This window comes from Podarcis bocagei (genome assembly GCF_964188305.1).
Source record: "Podarcis bocagei genome assembly, chromosome: 5".
In the NCBI taxonomy this organism is placed as follows: domain Eukaryota; kingdom Metazoa; phylum Chordata; class Lepidosauria; order Squamata; family Lacertidae; genus Podarcis; species Podarcis bocagei.
This window is the reverse complement of record NC_138129.1, coordinates 29674630-29694227: the sequence shown is the minus strand read 5'-3', so window position 1 is coordinate 29694227 and position 19598 is coordinate 29674630. Positions and strand designations below refer to the sequence as shown.

The 19598-nt window shown below is 46.2% G+C and overlaps 1 protein-coding gene across 1 annotated transcript; it reads left to right on the top strand.

Moving 5' to 3' along the window:
• The first annotated feature begins 1028 nt into the window (after positions 1–1028).
• Positions 1029–18285, top strand: MYL9 (myosin light chain 9). The gene is made up of 4 exons (XM_081195269.1): positions 1029–1158; positions 11901–12108; positions 16069–16230; positions 16850–18285. Exons 2-4 carry the CDS (start codon positions 11925–11927, stop codon positions 17020–17022), a joined length of 519 nt encoding a protein of 172 aa, XP_081051395.1. The 5' UTR covers positions 1029–1158; positions 11901–11924; the 3' UTR covers positions 17023–18285.
• The last annotated feature ends 1313 nt before the right edge of the window (positions 18286–19598 follow it).

Below are 19598 nucleotides of genomic sequence, written 5' to 3'. Positions count from 1 at the left end.
CCTCATGAGAAGAGAAGACTTCCTGGAGAAGACCCTGATGTTGGGAAAGATGGAGGGCACAAGGAGAAGGGGACAACAGAGGACGAGATGGTTGGATGGTGTTCTCGAACTACCAGCATGAGTTTGACCAAACTGCAGGAGGCAGGGGAAGACAGGAGTGCCTGGCGTGGTCCATGGGGTCACGAAGAGTGGGACATGACTAAACAACAACAACAAGGCAGCCTCTAATTTCAAAATTAAAGTACCGAATGGATGGAAATACCGCAACAAGAAGCGTGCTGCAAAACATCAGCGTCATACAATTCTCCTCTTCGGAGCTCCTGCATGGTTGATTAGCAAGTGAATCCCCCCCAACCAAAAAAATTAAATAAAAGTTCAGCGTCCCTCGACTGGGCGGAGGCAGCCCCAGGTCACCGCGGCTGCGATACCAGCCTGCGCCACAAGGGGTCGGGGCCGAGACTGGTGTTTGCTTTAACTGCAGAGGGAGGGATAGAGTGGAAGAAGAAACCTCTCAAAATTAAAAGAAAAGTCGGGGTGGGGGAGATTTTCCTGTGTCTGTGCTTTTATTTAGTACGAGGAAAAAGCAGGAATGCTGGAATTCTGCGCAGGCAAAAGCTGTGCGTTGGGGAAAGGAAAAAATGCCAATGATCCCTGCGCCCAGGAAGTTTCTGGCTTTTAAAAGTTTCTTTAATAGCTTTGTTTAAACTCCTGCGCCCAACCAGCACGGAAGGGCGTCCTTGGCGTCGCTTGCAGCCTTATAAAGGAAGCTGCGTCTCCATCCTCTCCATCGGCTACTCCCGGCACCGCGAAGCCTCTGTTCCTTCTCCCGGTCCCCCTCCTCCCCAGCCCGGACATCATTTCATCTATATAAGGCAGAATCCTCGCTTGCCGTCCTCTTCCCTCCGTCCCCAGCCCCGCGTCCCCCGGCTGGGCTGCTGCCACCCGCACAGCTCGGCATTCTTTCGCCTTGTATGGCCAAATCCTTTGGGGTGGGAGGGAACCGTTTGGGGAAAGTCTCTGCTCCATTGGCCGCCTCGTCCGCCCGATCCCGCTCTTTCCAGACCAGGGCGATTGAAAACAACACAGCTAGAAGTCGCATCTTCTCTGCGGGGGGAAGCGCTTTTCTCTGCCGGCTTGGGACAAGTTTCTGTGTGACAGGTAAGCGCCCTTCCTTGGATTCCCCTTTGTTCCGTGAGGACGGGGCTGGTGGGTACTCAAGACCAGGGTAGGGGCGAAAATGCGGGATAACTTGCTGCATATGACCCAGCCGCTCATTAATCCGAAGTAACTAGTCCCTGTTGTTTTTCGCTGTAAGAAACTAGCTGGCCTCTCCTGGAAATTTACTGCCTACTGGTTTCAAGACGCATGAGGTGTATTAGAAATACTGACTCTAGGAAAAGAAGGTTTCTGGTTATTTATTTCAGCCTTCCCCAAGCTGGTGCCCCCCTGGAGATGTTTTGAACTACAACTCCCAGCAGCCCTTTTGCCGTACTTCCATGGGAGCTGTGGCCCAATGCATCAACAGTGCTCCAGACTGAGGAAGTTTGATTTCCTTATTGTTCAAGGCAGCATACAGAGTCCTCCCCCTCCATTACACCACTGCAACAATCCAGTCAGTTAGGTTAAGCTGGAAAAGAGAGGCGATGGGAGGAGAAACTGGTCCCGAGCCACACAGTGAGCATCATGGCTGAGCGGAGATTTGATCTTGAGTTTCCACAGCGCAGGTTCAACACTTTAACCACTGCACCTCACTGTCTGAGGACGAGATGCTTGGACAGTGTTCTTGAAGCTACCAGCCTGAGTTTGACCAAACTGCAGGAGGCAGTGGAAGACAGGAGTGCCTGGCATGCTCTGGTCCATGGGGTCACGAAGAGTCGGACATGACTAAATGACTAAACAACAACAACAACAACCTCACTGTCTCTTAGTGGTGGGGTGGGATCCACTTTTGCCACTCCTTAAGCACCTTGCCTTGAGCATAGCAGCGTTGTCCCCCAATGCAGAGCCCCAGTGGCATAGCGTGGGGGTGCAGGGGGGGCCGGCCGCACCGGGCGCAACATCTGGTGGTTAGGGTTAGGGGGCGCAAATCCACGGGTCAGGGGGCGCAAATCCACGGGTTAGGGGGTGCAAATTACTTGCCTTGCCCCGGGTGCTGACAACCCACGCTACGCCACTGCAGAGCCCTTCTGATGTTTCGGACTACAATTCTTTCAACTCCAAACAACTAGAAGTCTGGGAAGGCGGTTGAAGTTTACCCAAGAAGTGCACAAGCTGTGAGATGTGATGTGACCATCTCTTGATTTTTTGAAAGGTTCCCCTAACTTCCATCATACCACCCACCCTGGGCAGGAGAGCAGGGCAATGTCTTGTAGTCCATCTGTTCACCTTCTCAATACAAGAAATCCGGAGTTAGAGCATACCCAAAACATAGCTCCCCATCCTCTGCAAGCGACAGCCCCCCTGTACCCCAACAAGGAAAAGTGTGTTTCAGAGAAAGAAATGCCAACTGTGAGGGTCAAGCTCACTGGGGTTGCACAGCGACCCATTTGCTCGTCTCCAGAATCTGTCATCCCGCCTAGCAGCAGGAAGCCTCACAGGTCAGTGACAGAGCAATTGCTTGGCCTGCAGAAGGTTGCAGGTTCAGTTCCTGGCAGCTCCAGTGCAGGGCTGGGAATACCAGTCAGTGTAGCTCTGCTGCAAGTCAGCAGTCAGTACAGTGGTACCTCAGGTTACATACGCTTCAGGTTACAGACGCTTCAGGTTACAGACTCAACTAACCCAGAAATAGTACTTCGGGTTAAGAACTTTGCTTCAGGATGAGAACAGAAATCATGCTCCGGCGGCGTGGCGGCAGCAGGAGGCCCCATTAGGTAAAGTGGTGCTTCAGGTTAAAACCAGTTTCAGGTTAAGAACAGACCTCCAGAACGAATTAAGTTCTTAACCCGAGGTACCACTGAACTGAGTTACATGGACCAGTGGTCTGGCTTCCTTTGTTCTAGTGATCAGCATAGTCAGTGTTTCACGTTGAACTGATATACCTGACATTAAACAAATAATCTTCTAGCGGAGGGCACCCTTAAAAGCATCCTCAGGTACACCCCTGGAAGACCTCATCACTAGTCCTCCCCTAAGTGTAGAATCTTAGCTGGCTGTGAGGGGTGTCTGCTTACTCATGCACTCTGCACATGCTCAGAAGGGCCCTTTTTATTACTACTTTGCATGTTCAAAAGTCGAGAGAAACACTGAAAAGCAGTTCCAGGGCTGATCCCCGGAAGCAACTGAGCTCTGTTGACAGTGATCTGTACAGTCCACCCAGCTGGCTTTGTGGGTCTGGAGCAGACATGAAATGGCTCTCTTCTGGCCTCTACCCCATCCTCCCATTGCAGGCCAAACAAAAAGCAAGGAAAGACATTGATCTGAAGAATTATGAGACACCACTGCCATACTATGAGGTTTTCTCTGTCCATCAGAAGGAAAGGGCCATAGTTCAGCGGCAGAACATCTGCTCTGCATGCACAAGTTTCCAGGTTCAATCCCTGGCATCTCCAGGTAGGGGTGGGAGAGACTCCTGCCTTGCTGGGGGTTGGGCTTGATGACCCTTGGGGTCTCTTCCAACTCTATGATTCTATGACTCCTTGTCTGAAACCCTGCAGGCTTGCTGCGAGTCAGTATTGAGCTAGATGGACCAATGGTATGTCTCAGAATAAGGCACTTCCTATCTGGGCAGGTAGGGACGCGGGTGGCGCTGTGGGTTAAACCACAGAGCCTAGGATTTGCCGATCAGAAGGTCAGCGGTTTGAATCCCTATGACGGGGTGAGCTCCCGTTGCTCTGTCCCAGCTCCTGCCCACCTAGCAGTTCGAAAGCACATCAAAGTGCAAGTAGATAAATAGGTACCACTCCGGCGGGAATGTAAACAGCGTTTCCATGCGCTGCTCTGGTTCGCCAGAAGCGGCTTAGTCATGCTGGCCACATGACCCGGAAGCTGTACGCCGGCTCCCTCGGCCAATAAAGCAAGATGAGCACCGCAACCCCAGAGTCAGTCACGACTGGACCTAATGGTCTAGGGTCCTTTATCTGGGCAGGTAGCAGGGAAGGGCGCATTTACTGAATGAATGCGTACAGCAAACATGGGATGTTACCAATAATAATAATAATAATAATAGCCTGGTGTGCAATGGGATATCCAGGGGGTGGGGATGAAGTGTCCTAACTCCACAGAAGCAGCTTTTTAAACAATTTCCAGTTAAACTTTTTATTGCAGTAGCCATAGGCCATAGCATCATTCAGAAGGAGAAAGGAAAAAAACACCAATAACCATAAAAATAATCGGGCACAGACATACAATAAAACCACGGTCACGGCTACTAAAATTATTTGTTGCATTAAATAGAATAGAATAGCAGAAGATTCTCAGGTAAGATGTGCCAAATTAAATATCTGAATCCCCTTTGCAGTTGATCACTATTTTGTCTAGTTCCTTCCTCCTGATCTTCTTAGTTGCCAGCGCATAGAGTACTACTTTATAAGTAACAAAGTTACTTATAAGTGTCGCTCAGCAGCCATTTCACCCTTTCCACCCTATTCAGATGTGTTCCATTCGTAAACAAGGGTTTTATAAATTGGTCTCTTGGGTCTATATATAACGGGCGCTGCAATAAAGAATGGCACAGGTCCTCGACACAGGGTTGTCCACACAGGCAGAGTCTCTCTTCGTAATGTACTTTGCTGTACAGTGTATATCTGGTGTGGTGAAAAGCATGTCTGATGGAGGTTCAAATCTCTAGGACACAGGAGGGCAGCTCACAGCCCACAGGCTATATGCAGCCCATGCAGACCTCTCTGCTGCCCACCACAAGTTCACTATCCCTCCCCTGTCACCCCCAAAATAGGAATGTGGGAAACTGCCTTTTGCTGGGTGACACCATTGGTTGATTCAGCCCAGTGTTGTGTACACCGGCCACAGGTCTCTGGGATTTCAGACAGGGCTCTCTCGCAGCCTGGAGATGCTGGAAGCTGGGACTGCCTGCATGGAGAAAATCTGCTCTGCCACAGAGTGAACTGTATTGATGGGATAAGGGAAGGGAAGGGAAAGGAAAGGAAGAGAAGAGAGTGGCCGCAGCAGCTGAATGGCCAATTCAGTGCCATTTTGAGTTTGCAACCTCACATGCTCTTGACCTGCTGGTGTGGGTATACCAAAATCCTGCTGCAAAATAATATTCTTTTACCTTAATTCAGCTCACAGTGGATTTATTTTTGTCTCAGCTGCAAAAGCAACAGGTCAAATTCCTAACATCCCAGGCCTATGACTTCAGTCCAACAAAGGCAGAACAAAACAGTGGCTTGCAACACCACTGCAAAATTAGCATCTAACCTGGGGGGGAAGCCCAGTACACTGATACCGTCAGGGCCATGCAAGTTCTTTTGGGTGCCAGCACAGGACATTTTACTCCCTGAAGCCAAGTCCTAATGGGGCCACCTGCCCTGCTGCAGTCACTATTCTTTTTTTAAAGAATAAAGCATTGATGCACTATTCAGGCACCAAATCCTGCCTTCATCTATCCCTCCTCCACCTCAGCTATTGTCTGTAAATTCACCCTACTGCATGCCAAGGCTGGTCCATGTCTTCTCGATGGGTAAAAGCAAATGAGCACTCTCAGTAGTGTAGGAAGGGGGGTGCGTACCGCCCCGGGTGTCATCACTGAGGGGGATGACAAAATGACAAAAATATGTGTTTTTGAAAAAATAACTCCGGCACCCACCACACACCCCTTCCTACACCACAGCAGGAACACTCTCCCTTCGAGTGATTTCCAGAAACCAGAAGCATTGCTGCCTCCAACTTTTTTTTAAAAAAAGATATTTATTAAGAAAAATTTTTAAATATAAGAAAAAATGAAAAATAAACATGCAAAACGATAAACAGTTAAAAACACACATTAATTTTCATTAACATAACTTCCATACCCTTATTTCCTCCAACCTCCTCTTACTTCCCTTCTTTGTATTCCAGTTCAGCTCAGCAAATCCTTACCATAAAATTTTTACCCATTTATAATCCTTTTTTTCATATCTCCTAAAGCATTACAGCTGAAAACCGCTTAATTTCTATCCAACATCTCTCTAACATTCATTAATTTTACAATATTTCTTTAAGTAGTCTTTAAATTCCTTCCACTCTTCTTTCACTGACTCTTCTCCCTGGTCTCGGATTCTGCCGGTCATCTCAGCCAGTTCCATGTAGTCGATCACCTTCATCTGCCATTCTTCCAGAGTGGGTAGATCTTGTGTCTTCCAATACTTAGCGATTAGTATTCTTGCTGCTGTTGTGGCATACATAAAAAAAGTTCTGTCTTTCTTTTGCACCAATTGGCCGACTATGCCCAGGAGAAAGGCCTCTGGTTTCTTGCTGCCTCCAACTTTGAAGGCAGAGCAGAGCCTTTATGGCTAGTAGCCTTCGACAGCCCTCTCCTCCATGAATCTGCCTAATCCAGAGGCGTAGCTAGGTGAGGTGGGGGCCACTGGGCGTCACACTGCAGGGCCTGCCTCGTGCCTGAGCCACACGTCTCTCCTGATTGGGGAGGCAGCGGGTGGACTGCCTGCAAGCTGCACACTGCTTTTTCAAGCAAAGCGGGGCTTGCGTCTGCCCACTGCCTCAGCCGCCCTACAGCTGAGGGGGAGGCTGTGGAGAGGTTCCACACAGTGCGCCCTGCCCTGGCTCACTCCAGCCCAGGGGGGCAGTTTGTGCTGCCCCCGGCTGCAGGGCACGCACGCCGCTCCAGGCACCCGAGCAGCTAGCTATGCCGCTGCTCTCATGCAGCCAGTTTTTTTTAATCAGGGAGATGTATCATTTATATTCTCCATTTGACAGAAGAAAATACTTGTCCTGTAGCCAAGAACAGGTCATTTAGAATAGGTCAAGCTGAGTTGAGATACCTGCTTATATGGAGTATTGACGAAAGGTCTTATTTTATTTTTTGGAAACGTCTTACTTTATTTTGAACGTTATGCACACAAAGTATTGAGAGCTAGTGGAGACCTGATTAGAATCTCATCTTTAGCACAAACTCATTTTGATCCAAGGATAGATAGGGGAACATGCAGGCCTCTGGATATGGTTGGACAATAGCTCCCATTGGCCCCAGCCTGCTGGTTGGGATCTGTGTCACCTGCGACTCAGTAGGAAATATCCAGGGATACTGGAGAGCTGGAAACAAATCAAGGTAGTGATACAAAAACAAAATGTGTTTCTGGGTGCTTCCCAGACAGAAGCTTAATACAGTACAGTGGTACCTGGGTTACATACACTTCAGGTTACATACGCTTCAGGTTACAGACTCCGCTAACCCAGAAATAGTACCTCGGGTTAAGAACTTTGCTTCAGGATAAGAACAGAAATCGTGCTCCGGTGGTGCAGCAGCAGCGGGAGGCCCCATTAACTAAAGTGGTGCTTCAGGTTAAGAACAGTTTCAGGTTAAGAACGGACCTCCGGAAGAAATTAAGTACTTAACCCAAGGTACCACTGTACTGTAAATGAACCATTCAGATGTTGCAAACTGGTCGTTGGCAACTTAAATGGATTTTTCCTGGAATGGGTGAAATCCAGATTAAAAGTGTGAGGGAAGAATATGGGGTGGCATTTTGATGCTGCAATTTTTTTTTAAATTCCATGCCTGAGGGGGACCACCAATCCCACAACTGACACCCAATCTGGCTGCACCCTGAGTTCCCTCTGTTACTGATGAGAGAAAGATGTCTGTGCACGATCCCAGATGCACTCTGAACAGCTGCCCCCACAGCACCTGTTTGTGCCTATGGAACCTCTGCCTGAGTGTGTTTCTGAAGGAGGAACCTGCTTCTCAAGAGGGACTGCAGTAACGCAGGTCCCCCAAACACAGCCCCTAAGGAATGCAGGAAGGGTTCGCATCGCTTATTGGCGCTTGGCTTCTGCTCCCTGCAAGTTCCTCTGTGATACGGCTAATGGAAAGGAGGCAGCTGGTGACAAATGTAATGTTGGGTAAAGTCCCACTCCAGGCAGGAGGACAAAAAGGCTTTTATCCTCTTTGTAGTGGGAGGTGTATCAAAGCCTTGAACTAATCATCTTGCCCCCCTTGTCTTCCTGGGGCTGGCAGAAAAGAGCTCCTCTCCTAGCCTGCACTAACAAGCTAGCCTTTGAGCTCGGCAATCATTGTCTGGGGGCAGGGCTGCTCTCCCTCTCTCCCTTCATCTACCCTTCTCAGGATTGCTAAACAACAACTCACTCACTCCCAGCGTAACTGCTGGGCATGCTCTTATCACCTACCTAAATGCGTGCTGTTGTTGTTTTATAAAAAAATTTAATTCGCTGGAGTTAGAGAAGAACAAGGAGCTGGGCATTTTTAGTCCTTGAATGTGTGTCCCTTTTTAGCAGGTACACACAGAGAGAGAGAGAGAGAGAGAGAGAGAGTTTCCCACAAAGGACTGCATTGCATAGAAAGGAGCATCAGGCCTGTACTAAGACTCTGACCAAGCATTGCTTTCCACCAGGAAGGGATTTACACACACACACACACACACACACACACACACACACACACACACACACCCTAAGCTTCTCTGGCAGCATGGAACTGGACATAAGCAGACCTGAATTTAGTTTGCCATGGCAGTTTCTGGAGAGGGAAGGAAATTGTTGTGTCATGTCTTCCAGACACTGACTTCCAGACACTAAGCTTGAGAGCAGGGCTGGCCCTACCATTAGGCAGAGTGAGGCAGCTGCCTCAGCCAGCAAATGCTTGGGGAAGGAGGCAGTAGTCTCCTGGCTGTTTCTCCTGAACCCCCTGGCCAAAACCCCCTGGCCTGCACCCACTGCCCTTAACTGGCTTCCTGCCAGTACTTATATAAGATGCTGGTCCAGTCTGCATGTGGACTGGGGTTGCCATCTTGCCCTTCAAGCAGCAAAATGAACCAGTCCTGCTTGAGAATTATAGAATTGCAAAGTTGGAAGGGATCACGAGGACTATCTAGTCCAACCCCCTGCAATTCAGGAATTGTTTGCCCAATGTGGGACGTGAACCCACAACCCTGGGATTAAGAGGCTCATGCTCTACCAGTTGAGCTATCTCAGGAATGGATTAAGCTAGTCCAAGCCCTGAGGGGAGAAAGGCTGCAGCTAGTGGCAGAGCACATCCTTTGCGCACAGAAGGTTCAATCCCTGTAGCTTCAGCTAAGGTTAGGAATGTTACCTGCCTGAAACCATGGATAGCCATTGCAAGTCAGTGTGGACAATACTGAGTTAAATGTTGCCAGTGGTCTGCCTTGGTAAGTGGTCTACCTATGTTCCTATGAGGTCTAAAGTGTGTGTGTGTGTGTGTGTGTGTGTGTGTGTGTGTAAAACATGGGCATACGTACATATATACAATACAGATATAGATATTTTAAAATTCCTGCCCGTTCTTCTTCTGATGAACTGGGAGGGAGCCTCTAATCCTTATTAACAAGCTCTAGCTGTAGGAAAGAGCACAGATCCACATGCCACACTCTGCCTGGCTAGACAGAGCGGGTGGGGAATGGAATGCTAAGAATCTGCTGGGAACAGATAATTTCCTGCTTATTCCGGAATAAGCCCAGCGCCTGCATCTTACTTGCAAGCCTGTCCTTATGAAAAGAGAATCAAAGAAAGACAATTTAGCTAAGGGTTGGTCCTTTAGAGGGAAGAATCTCTTGGTGGAAATTGCCCCAAGTTTCTGAAGGTATTGCTTCTGTCTCCCTAAGAAATCAGACACCAGGAGTGTAATGCTCTACATATCTGCTTAGAAGTAAGTCCCACTGAGTTCAATGGGACTTACCGTATAATCCCAGGTAAATGTGTATACTAGGACTGGAACCTAAATGAGTAGCAGGTAGCATTGCCATTTCTCTCTCCCTTGTCTGCCTCCCCCCCCAAAAAAAATATGGGTTTGTGTATCTTTAACAGCTGATTATCAGGCAGATATTGAACAGCAAAGGCTTTCACTATCCCCTACAGCTGCATATGTTGAATTTCCTGGGTGACTCTCAGGCATTAGGCTAGATGGGAACAATGTATATGCATGCACAAGGTAGCTCTCCCCACTCTAGCAATGGCCAGTTCTGGTGCAGTGAGCCGTCTGAAGAATGGGAAGTGGTCTTCCTCACAGGTTTGTTGCAAGGCTAGACACAGTTTACGCCGGTGATTGCAATGGGCCACCGTTTGTGTGCAGGCATGCTTTTTCTGTTGCTTTCAAATGTCTCAAATGTGTCGTCATGATGCAAACCTCCCCATCCCACAAAAGGCAGCCCTGTTTAGGGAAGTTTTTTTTGTTTGATGCTGTGTTGTGTTTTTAATATTTGTTTGGGAGCCGCCCAGAGTGGCTGGGGAAACCCAGCCAGATGGGCGGGGTATAAATAAATAAATAAATTATTACTATTATTATTATTATTATTATTATTATTATTATTATTATTATTGCAGAAGCTCAGAGATGGATTCCCAGCTTGCCTTGGATGGTATCCGCAATACAAATATTTGAATAGTTTACTAAAACTCTTCAAGACGCCATTTAAAGATGTTTGTTTTAGCCAGGAGATTCAGAATGCAGCATTTGCTGAAGGGGGAGGGGGAAGTATTGTGGCATCAGATCTTAAATCCTTCAGATAACATCTCCAAACTGTGAAATGATTAAACATTAGGGCAACCAGATGGAAAGGAGGAAAGGGCTTCTATCATCAATACAGAAGGAGTGGTGTATTGGAACAGGGATGAAGCACCCTCACTTATTACACAGCCAGGACAATGGTGGCATCTCTTGGGGCTAAACTGCCTTAGTCCAGTATATCTGAAGGGGCGTCTCCACCCCCATCGTTCTACGCGGACACTGAGGTCCAGTGTCGAGGGCCTTCTGGCGGTTCCCTCACTGTCAGAAGCAAAGCTACAGGGAACCAGGCAGACGGCCTTCTCAGTAGTGGCGCCCTCCCACCAGATGTCAAAGAGAAAAACAACTACCAGACTTTTAGAAGACATCTGAAGGCAGCCTTGTTTAGGGAAGCTTTTAATGTTTAATAGATTATTGTATTTTAATATTCTGTTGGAAGCCGCCCAGAGTGGCTGGGGAGGCCCAGCCAGATGGGTGGAGTATAAAGAATAAATTATTCTTATTCTTATTCTTATTCTTATTATCCTCTGCATGCCGAGAAATTAGAGTGTTTTTCCCCCAAAGAGAAACCCACCAGAAAAGTAAAGCAGAGGAAGAGACAGGTGCCATTAATATGCATGGCTAAGGTTTCGATGGGCACTTTGGGGATAATGTTATTGAGTGCACACAATAAATAACTGGATGTGCAAATGAACCCACTGACAATTCTTCATGGATTTTTTTTTAAGATGCAAGACCAGAACATCAGAATTTAGTCAGGGGTTTGTTAACTGCTGCTAAAATATGAATTGCTGCTAAACGTGTGCTCCAATAATTCCAATGAAGTGAAAATGGTTTATTAAAATAATGAAATTAATGTTTAAAGGAAAGTAGGCACAAAAGTGAGTGATTTGAGAATTGGCAATCTACCTTATTTAGTACATGAAACATGTTAGAATTATTCAGAACGTGTTAGAATTATTGAAAGCCTTTTCACTGCTATCAAAAGTAATTATCTGATTACTTACTTAAAAGATAGAAATGATATAATATTTCTAAAATGAGGTAATAGTATTTTAAAGAACATATTATCTATATTTGTGCTATATAATAGTGAAGATACAAATTTAATGTAGGATGATCTGGTAGTAAATTAGCGAACATTCAACCATAATTTGTATTATGTCATCCATCGTCTGTAAACTTTGTATATTTAAAAAGGCTAGAAGAAGAAGTATTATAAGCAAACAGTCTGTTTTATTTTTCCTGGTCCCCCTCCAAAAACTCCAGCAAGATGTCGAGCAAACGGGCCAAGGCGAAGACTACCAAGAAGCGCCCTCAGCGTGCGACTTCCAATGTCTTCGCCATGTTTGACCAGTCGCAGATCCAGGAGTTCAAGGAGGCTTTCAATATGATTGACCAAAACCGTGACGGATTCATAGACAAGGAAGATCTGCATGACATGCTGGCATCTCTCGGTAACAAAGCAGCATTGAGTCAAATGCAATTTCATTGTGAGCTGGCGCGGCTCTGGGGCTATGAGTGTGAGCTGTGAACCAGAAAGCCCTCCCTTTCATAGAATCATAGAATCATAGAATCATAGAATCATAGAGTTGGAAGAGACCACAAGGGCCATCGAGTCCAACCCCCTGCCAATCTCACCTCAGTCAAGAACTTAGTAGATAGTCTTAAGGCAGGGATGGGGAACCCCTGTCTCTCCAGAGGTTGCTGCACTACAGCTCCCATGATTCCTAACCATTGACCAGGTTGGTTAAATAGTTAGTTAGTTTGCTTGTTTTATTAAGCCTACGTTTAAATTGAATTGAATTGGGGGAAGTGGTTTTACTGTTGCTGTTGCTAAAACAACCGGGTGTCAGAAACCTTTGCCAAGCTACTGCAAAGCAGCCAGACATCTACCAAAGATCTTCATCTGCCTTCTGGCCATCTCAGCTCAAAGCAACTAGAGATGCTGGGTCCTCATCTTGTAATGATGGTGCCAATACCTTTACATTAGCAATGAGGATCCCGTGGCTCCTTCTTTAATCACATGTTGCCCTAGAGGCACCTTAGACCCATTCTTGCTCTCTGGATCACAGTAGAAGAAGGTCCATTGGGGTGTGTCAGGCACTTTCCTACCAACTCCATTCTGCCCCCAGATAGCCTGCACTTGCTTGCCTTCTTACTTTCATCCATTCCAGGCACTGCCTGCCATTTTACGTGCCCTTGTGGAACATAACACAGAGACGGATTTAGCGCAGCGCAACCAGTTCTACTCCACTGGGCGCTGAGCCTAGGAGGAGCCACAGGGCGTCATGACTATGACTGAAATATACTCGGAGTCGAGTGTGGATTTCATGCTCTTTATTAAGCTCATAGTAGCGAGGAATGAACGTTCCCCCACAATATCTGCTTTATATACATTATGTACACAATGGGCTGCACGTGATTGGCTAATTCCAGGATTCTCCTGTAGGTCAATCAGGTTGCAGATTCACTTCCACCTGGAGCTGGATTGGGTGGCTCCGGCGGACCAATCATACTGCTGCATTGTTCTAGGACCAATCAGACTGCTGCATTCTGAATCCTATTGTTCTAGGACCAATCAGACTGCTGCATTTTGGATCCTATTGTTCTAGGACCAATCAGACTGCTGCATTTTGGATACTATTCAACTCAGTACATAACACTGACATAGTGAAATGAGCAGAATGGAAGGTGAGAGACGGGGGCACGCATCAAATTTGGGGCTCGCACAGGGTGTAGCTGAAATTTGAAAGACCAAAGTCTGCCCCTGATTAACAGGGCAGAGGATGGGGACAAAACTAGAAGTACTTGGCTCTGTTGGTTATTGGCTGTGGCTCCACCTACTGCCTTTCACCAATGGCCAGCACTGATAAACAATCCCTCTGGGAATTGCTTCACCACCTCCTCCATTGTGTGTGTGGGAGAGAGGGAGAGTAAGAGAGAGAGAAGGAGCCATGGCTGTTACGCAGTGAATCAGGAGGTAGGGTGGGAGTTTTGCAGCAGAGGCAGATTTAGGGCAGCATGACCGGTTCACCCACACTGGGCACTGGGCTGAGGGGGGCGCTGCAGGGCATTGCAACTGTGACGTAATGCACACACAGAAAGGAAGGTGAGAGGTTGGGGGGGGGACCAAATTTTGGCCTCACACAGGGTGCTGCTGAAATTTGAAAGATCAAAGAACACCCCTGCTTGCCATGGAATATGAGGGAATGTTGGATTATTCAGCATCGACAAAAGAAAGTTCTTCGCACATAGTTAAACTATGAAATCTGATCCCACAAGAAGCAGTGATCCAGTGATTGAAACAACGTGGGATGGGAGAACTTGGTGTTCATTTTAACAAGCCGAAAGAAGTCTGATGGCCAGGCCTAGCTTCTTATTCCCAGAAACTCTCCCTGCCCCAGAAACCCAGGTCAGTTGCTAAATCAGGCAGGGCAGAGCTGACCTCAAATGTCACTCGGAAGCCTGAAGCCCTTGACCAACTCTGCAAAGCAAAAACTTGCTCAAATGGCCAAGGGTGAGAGATGATGGGAGCTGCAGCCTCGCAACATTTGGGGAACCACAGGACCCTCATCCCTCTTGCTCAAGGCTTCAGACAGTTCTGGGTAACTGTTGGACTTCGTGTTTTACAAAATAGGGGTCAGCCATTGCTTTTTCGTCCCAGAATCCTAGGTGCAGCCTGAGGCCACCAGCATTTAGCAGACACTAATCCAATCCAATCCAATCCATATTCAAATTAAGGTTGTAAGCACACCATCCATTTAAAGCACATTTAAAATACATGACTTTTCCTCAAAGAATCATGGGAACAATAGTTTGCTAAGGCTGCTGGAAACTGTTGCTGTATGAGGCTTAAACTGTCTTTTTGTGGGGTGGGGATGTGCTTTAAATGTATAGTATGTACACAGCCTGAGTCTAGTTGCGATCTTATGGGTGCCATGTTGTTTATTCATTTTGTTCTCCTCTTTAACTCCTGCTTTGCATAACCCAGCCTGTGAAAGAATTAGGAAGAACTCAAAATTATGGTCACTATTTTGTGACTTTCTGGTTGGTCCTAAAGAAGGGATTGTCCAAATTGTGGATTTTGGGACAAACAAGAACAGATTCAGCTTCTGGCAGACAGGCTTGTAGTCACCCCAGGCAGACTCAGTCTCCGTGTGGTCACAGTTGTGGGATGAAAGGGTCCTCTATGAATATCCAGATCACAAAGACCAGCCTGCATTCTGGACACACACTGAACCATTGTCAAGCCCATTTCAAGGCCAGTAAATTCATCCTGAGTAGAGAGGTTGTGGAGACTATAAATCAAGGAAATGAAATGGTTGAGAGAACACCTGAATGCATGGAGAGGAATCAGGAAGTAGACATTTTTAAAAGCATTGTATTTGTACAGATGACCACTAGAGGGCACTTAGGTAGATAAAAGTACATCTTGGTTTAATGTAGAGACTGATGAGCAATTCAGGAGTACTAAGTTATCCTGACTTGGCAGTATTTCCCTCCTCCCAGGGTATTTTTCCCTTTTCAGACAGCCGTTCCTGATTTGCTACCTTGCATTTTGACTCATCATGCTTGTCTCCTAACTAAGCCATAACCCCAGGACCTGGTTTTATAGGCCATTTCCAGGGAAGCTCCTAGGAAACTTGTCTTCTTCGTGAGCAAAGGGCCCTTTCACCTTTGAGGATAAGGTCACAGGGGCGTTTTATTGCCCTGGTTTAGTTAGGCTACTAAGAAATGTTTATATTCAGGTTTCTGTTACGAATCCCTTGCAGAGAAGGAGCAAACTTCACACTGCTAGGATACAGCCAAGGCAGCTGACCTGGACTGAGCATACTGTTATCACTTTGGTCACTTCCCATCGTTAGGATTCCTTCTATCATCCACATCTTGTAAATGAGTACAAACTGAGGTTGCAATCCTATGCCCACTTACCTAACAGCAAGTCCCATTGAACTCAGTGGAACATACTTTTGAATAGACATGACTAGGATTGCACTGTTAGGGCAGAGATGAGGAACTCCAGATTTTGTTGGACTGCAGCTCCTATCATCCCTGACCCCTGGGCCTGAGGGAAAGAGCAGTCCAACAACATCTGGGTGGCAAAAGGTTCCCCTTCCTGGTGTAAAGACAAATGCTTACCAAAAAGCATTGTTGTGCTACAGCCAGAACGAGAATGAATCTTGAAGAGACAAGTGCAAGGATGGAGGATTCCAATATATTTACATTCTCCTCCTCCTTGTTGTTGCTGCTGCTGCTTTGCTAGGTGAATCCAGTTCCAATCCCTCAATTTTTCTCTCCTCCGGTCACAGACAGAGAAGGCATCTTGTGGGGCTCAAGCAGTGAGCTTGAATTGCTCTGCTGGGCCAGGGCCTTTCAAAGGTGGACTAATCTCTCATCTGACTTGTACCTTTCAGGGAAGAATCCTACGGATGAGTACCTGGAAGGCATGATGAGTGAGGCACCTGGGCCTATCAACTTCACCATGTTCCTCACCATGTTTGGAGAGAAGCTGAATGGAACTGATCCGGAAGACGTCATCCGCAATGCTTTTGCTTGCTTTGATGAGGAAGCCACAGGTATGTTTCATGCAGACCACCTCTCCATTGCAAACTGGATATTCTAAGATAGGTTGTGGCAGCAGTTAGAGCCAAACAAACATGCTGCTGTGTGTCAGCAGAAATCTTCACACATATCTGAGGCCAAGGAAGGATACAGCTGGCTTTCCCTTCTTTCATTCTGCCCACTTGCCTCCTCCACAATCAGTTCAGACTCTAAGCTCCCGGAGGCTGAGATCTGTGCCTTTGGATTGTACTACTCGGTGAAGCACTATGTACACTGTTGTTGCCAGCAAAATAACAATAATGATTCAATCCTTAGTATGTGAGGAGGTATGCTTATTGGAAGGGAGACTGTCATGAGATAGAAGCTTACTGACCTCCCTTTGCTTGGAAATGAATAAAATAAAATAAACCCTAAATATTAGGCGGGAAATAGCTATGGCCTGGTGTGGATTATTTTATTTCAAATAAAATTTGTGTGCCCAGTGGGACATAGGCCCACAAACCCTTGAGAAACACTCAGTAGCAGCCAAAGCCAAAACATTATTTATCTTAGAGGGCCACCTCAGAAGTGACCTTCCACTAATCTCACATTTGGTTCTCCACCCCTACCCAATCGTCTCCGCCATTCATACAGGTTTCATTCATGAAGACCACCTGCGGGAACTGCTCACCACCATGGGTGACCGGTTCACAGACGAAGAAGTAGATGAGATGTATCGAGAGGCCCCCATTGACAAGAAAGGCAACTTCAACTATGTGGAGTTCACCCGTATCCTGAAGCATGGAGCCAAAGACAAAGATGATTAAAACTAAGAGATTCCGATATGCAGTTGCCCCTGTTTAAGTCCCATTCCCCTTACTCTTCCTCAAAGATTCCCTGCTGCCATGGTCAAGTGTCAGAGTGGGCTAACCCTGAAATATTTCAACAGAATTAGCCCTACCTCTAAATAAAGAATAAGATTTTTGCATGTACACCCGCGCACCCCCACACCCCAGTGTTGATCCTTTATGAAGCGACTTCTCAATTTGGAGGTCTCATTGAGTAAGGTACTTGTGAAATTTGTCTTTTCAAAGGAGTCTAATTGGAAACATTTTTGAAGAGGAAGGTAGAAGGGACTCTGAAGATGCAGCTACCTGTCTGGCCATGTTCAGCACATCTGTTTTTTTGGGGGGGAACCCACCCAACACTGGATCTAATATAAGTTAAGAAGGCCTGATTAAATTGCCCTTTGAGTCTTTACCTAGAAAACTGATGCTTCTATTATTACCACTATTTATCATTTATACAGCACTTTAAACTTGCAGAGTGACTTCCCATCTACCACCACAACTCTGTGGTGTAAGACACTGTTATTCCCAGCTCAGGCAGACATGTACCCAGAGCCGCACACAATACCTACAGAGGTGAGACTTGAACCCAGCTCTTCCAGATTCCAAATTGAACTAGACCATATCAGCCTTCCTCGCTGGTTATGTTGCACCCATTCAAAACCCACTGGGAATCAATCCAGCCTTGGGGTTGTTGTCTATCCTGATTTAGATGGCTTGGTCCATTTTGCCCTTGTGATACTTTGTGCAGAACTAACACCTTTTCATTTGAAGATTGGCAGAGCACATTCCACACACCCCACACCTGTGGAACAGAGATTCACTTGACTTTCCCTTTGTTTTCCATTTCATCCCAAATTTGTGTTGCCTATTGGGTTGTGGCACTGGTTAAAATTAAAATGACTGCTTCACCAAGTCTTTGGTCTCAAATCCAGCATTTTGTGATTTCTTGCCAACTACCTGAAAAAGTTGAGCAGGAAGAGCAGAGCACAAAAATTAAAAGCTCACCTATCCACTCTACATCTACCTTGATTTTGGAAGAACTTGCTATCGTTAGTCCCTTCCTTTATGAAAAAGTATATTTTTTTGAATATAGCAGAAGACCATCTATAACCCATCCTGGCTAACTTCCCAGTCCATAAAATAAGGATGTAGCCTGTACAGTTGTTTGTTGACAATCAGACCAAAGATTTTGAAACTGAAGGGGGAAAAGGAAATTGCCTATAAAGAGTATAATACGAATATGTTCTGGCTCATTATTTGGTTTTCTTCTCTATTGGATGTGTTTGAAAACAGATGTATTAATTATATACACTTATTATATCTAATAAGTGTATATAATTAATCTTTTAGCCTTTCATGCAGCCTTCAATTTACATGCCTGAACTGAATATAGCCTAAAATGAGAAGCCAATATTATTGGGTGGTTGTGCACAAATTTGCATGATCAACTAACTCAAGGAAACTCAGACTATGCAAACACTCACACCTACTAATTTGCTGAAATTAGTAGGACTAAAACCTCAAACCTACATATGCATATTCAGGAGGCAATCACATTTGAATTCAATAGTGCTCAGGTAAGTGTGCACAGAACTGCAGGCCACAGTGAACCACCAAACACTTAAACACCATTGGCTTTGATGGTACACCCAGCTTTCTTTAATCATGGTCAATGTCTTTAGGATCAGGAGGTAAGTCTAACATTTTCTGTGAAAAGCAGAAAGCCATCTACAACAGTTAGGTCAATAACTAAACTTTTAAACATATTTTGCATTAGAGCAAAGGCCGAAGGGCCTCATGGCGCTCTCAGCTCTGCCTATTGACTGGCTCTCGTTGGAGCTAGAATATTGGCAAAAAAAGCTTGTTAACCCAGTCCTCCTTATTGTGAATGCCAGCAGAGGCTTATGCACCCACTAGGCATTCATAACAGAAAAGGATTATGGAATTCCTGCTAGCAGCGTGAACTGCAGCAAAGGTTCTATCTGTTACATCCTTGAACCCACCACCTTATGCAATGTACCATCTCCTTTAGGCCAGTGCCTTGACTCTTACAGGGGTGAGAGTAAGTGACTGGTATAATAAGGGGAGAATCCTTAGGGCAGGGGATTTCAAGGAGGGTGGGCAGGTGGGACTCTCGGGCTGCTAGTTGCCTATCCCTGGTTCCCCAATTCCCCCTTTTATGTTCTGTCACCTAGCAACTCAATAGCATGTTCAGCATACAGAGGTTCCTCTCTCCATCTTCTCACTCCAGCGTCCAGTGTATTTTACCGCACTAACTACAACGGTCGCCTCTAACCCTGCCCACATATATTAGAGATGGCAATCTATGTAGAATCATAGAATTGTAGACTTAGAAGGCATCTAGTCCTAACCCCTGCAATGCAGGAATATGTAGCTGTCCCATACGAGGATTAAACCAGCAACCTTGGCCTTATCAGCACCATGCTCTAACCAACTTAGCTGGAGTTTGCCATAATGTGTGCAGAACAGGTTGGGTGTTTTTTTTTTAATTTGGTGGAAGAGAATCTCTGGTTTTTGACTGACAGGAATGT

Coding starts and splice junctions, on each gene's coding strand:
- MYL9 (XM_081195269.1), top strand. CDS start 11,925: ATGTCGAGCAAACGGGCCAAGGCGAAGACTACCAAGAAGCGCCCTCAG. Junction 12,109..16,068: donor TGACATGCTGGCATCTCTCG/GTAACAAAGCAG, acceptor TGTACCTTTCAG/GGAAGAATCCTACGGATGAG. Junction 16,231..16,849: donor CTTTGATGAGGAAGCCACAG/GTATGTTTCATG, acceptor CCATTCATACAG/GTTTCATTCATGAAGACCAC.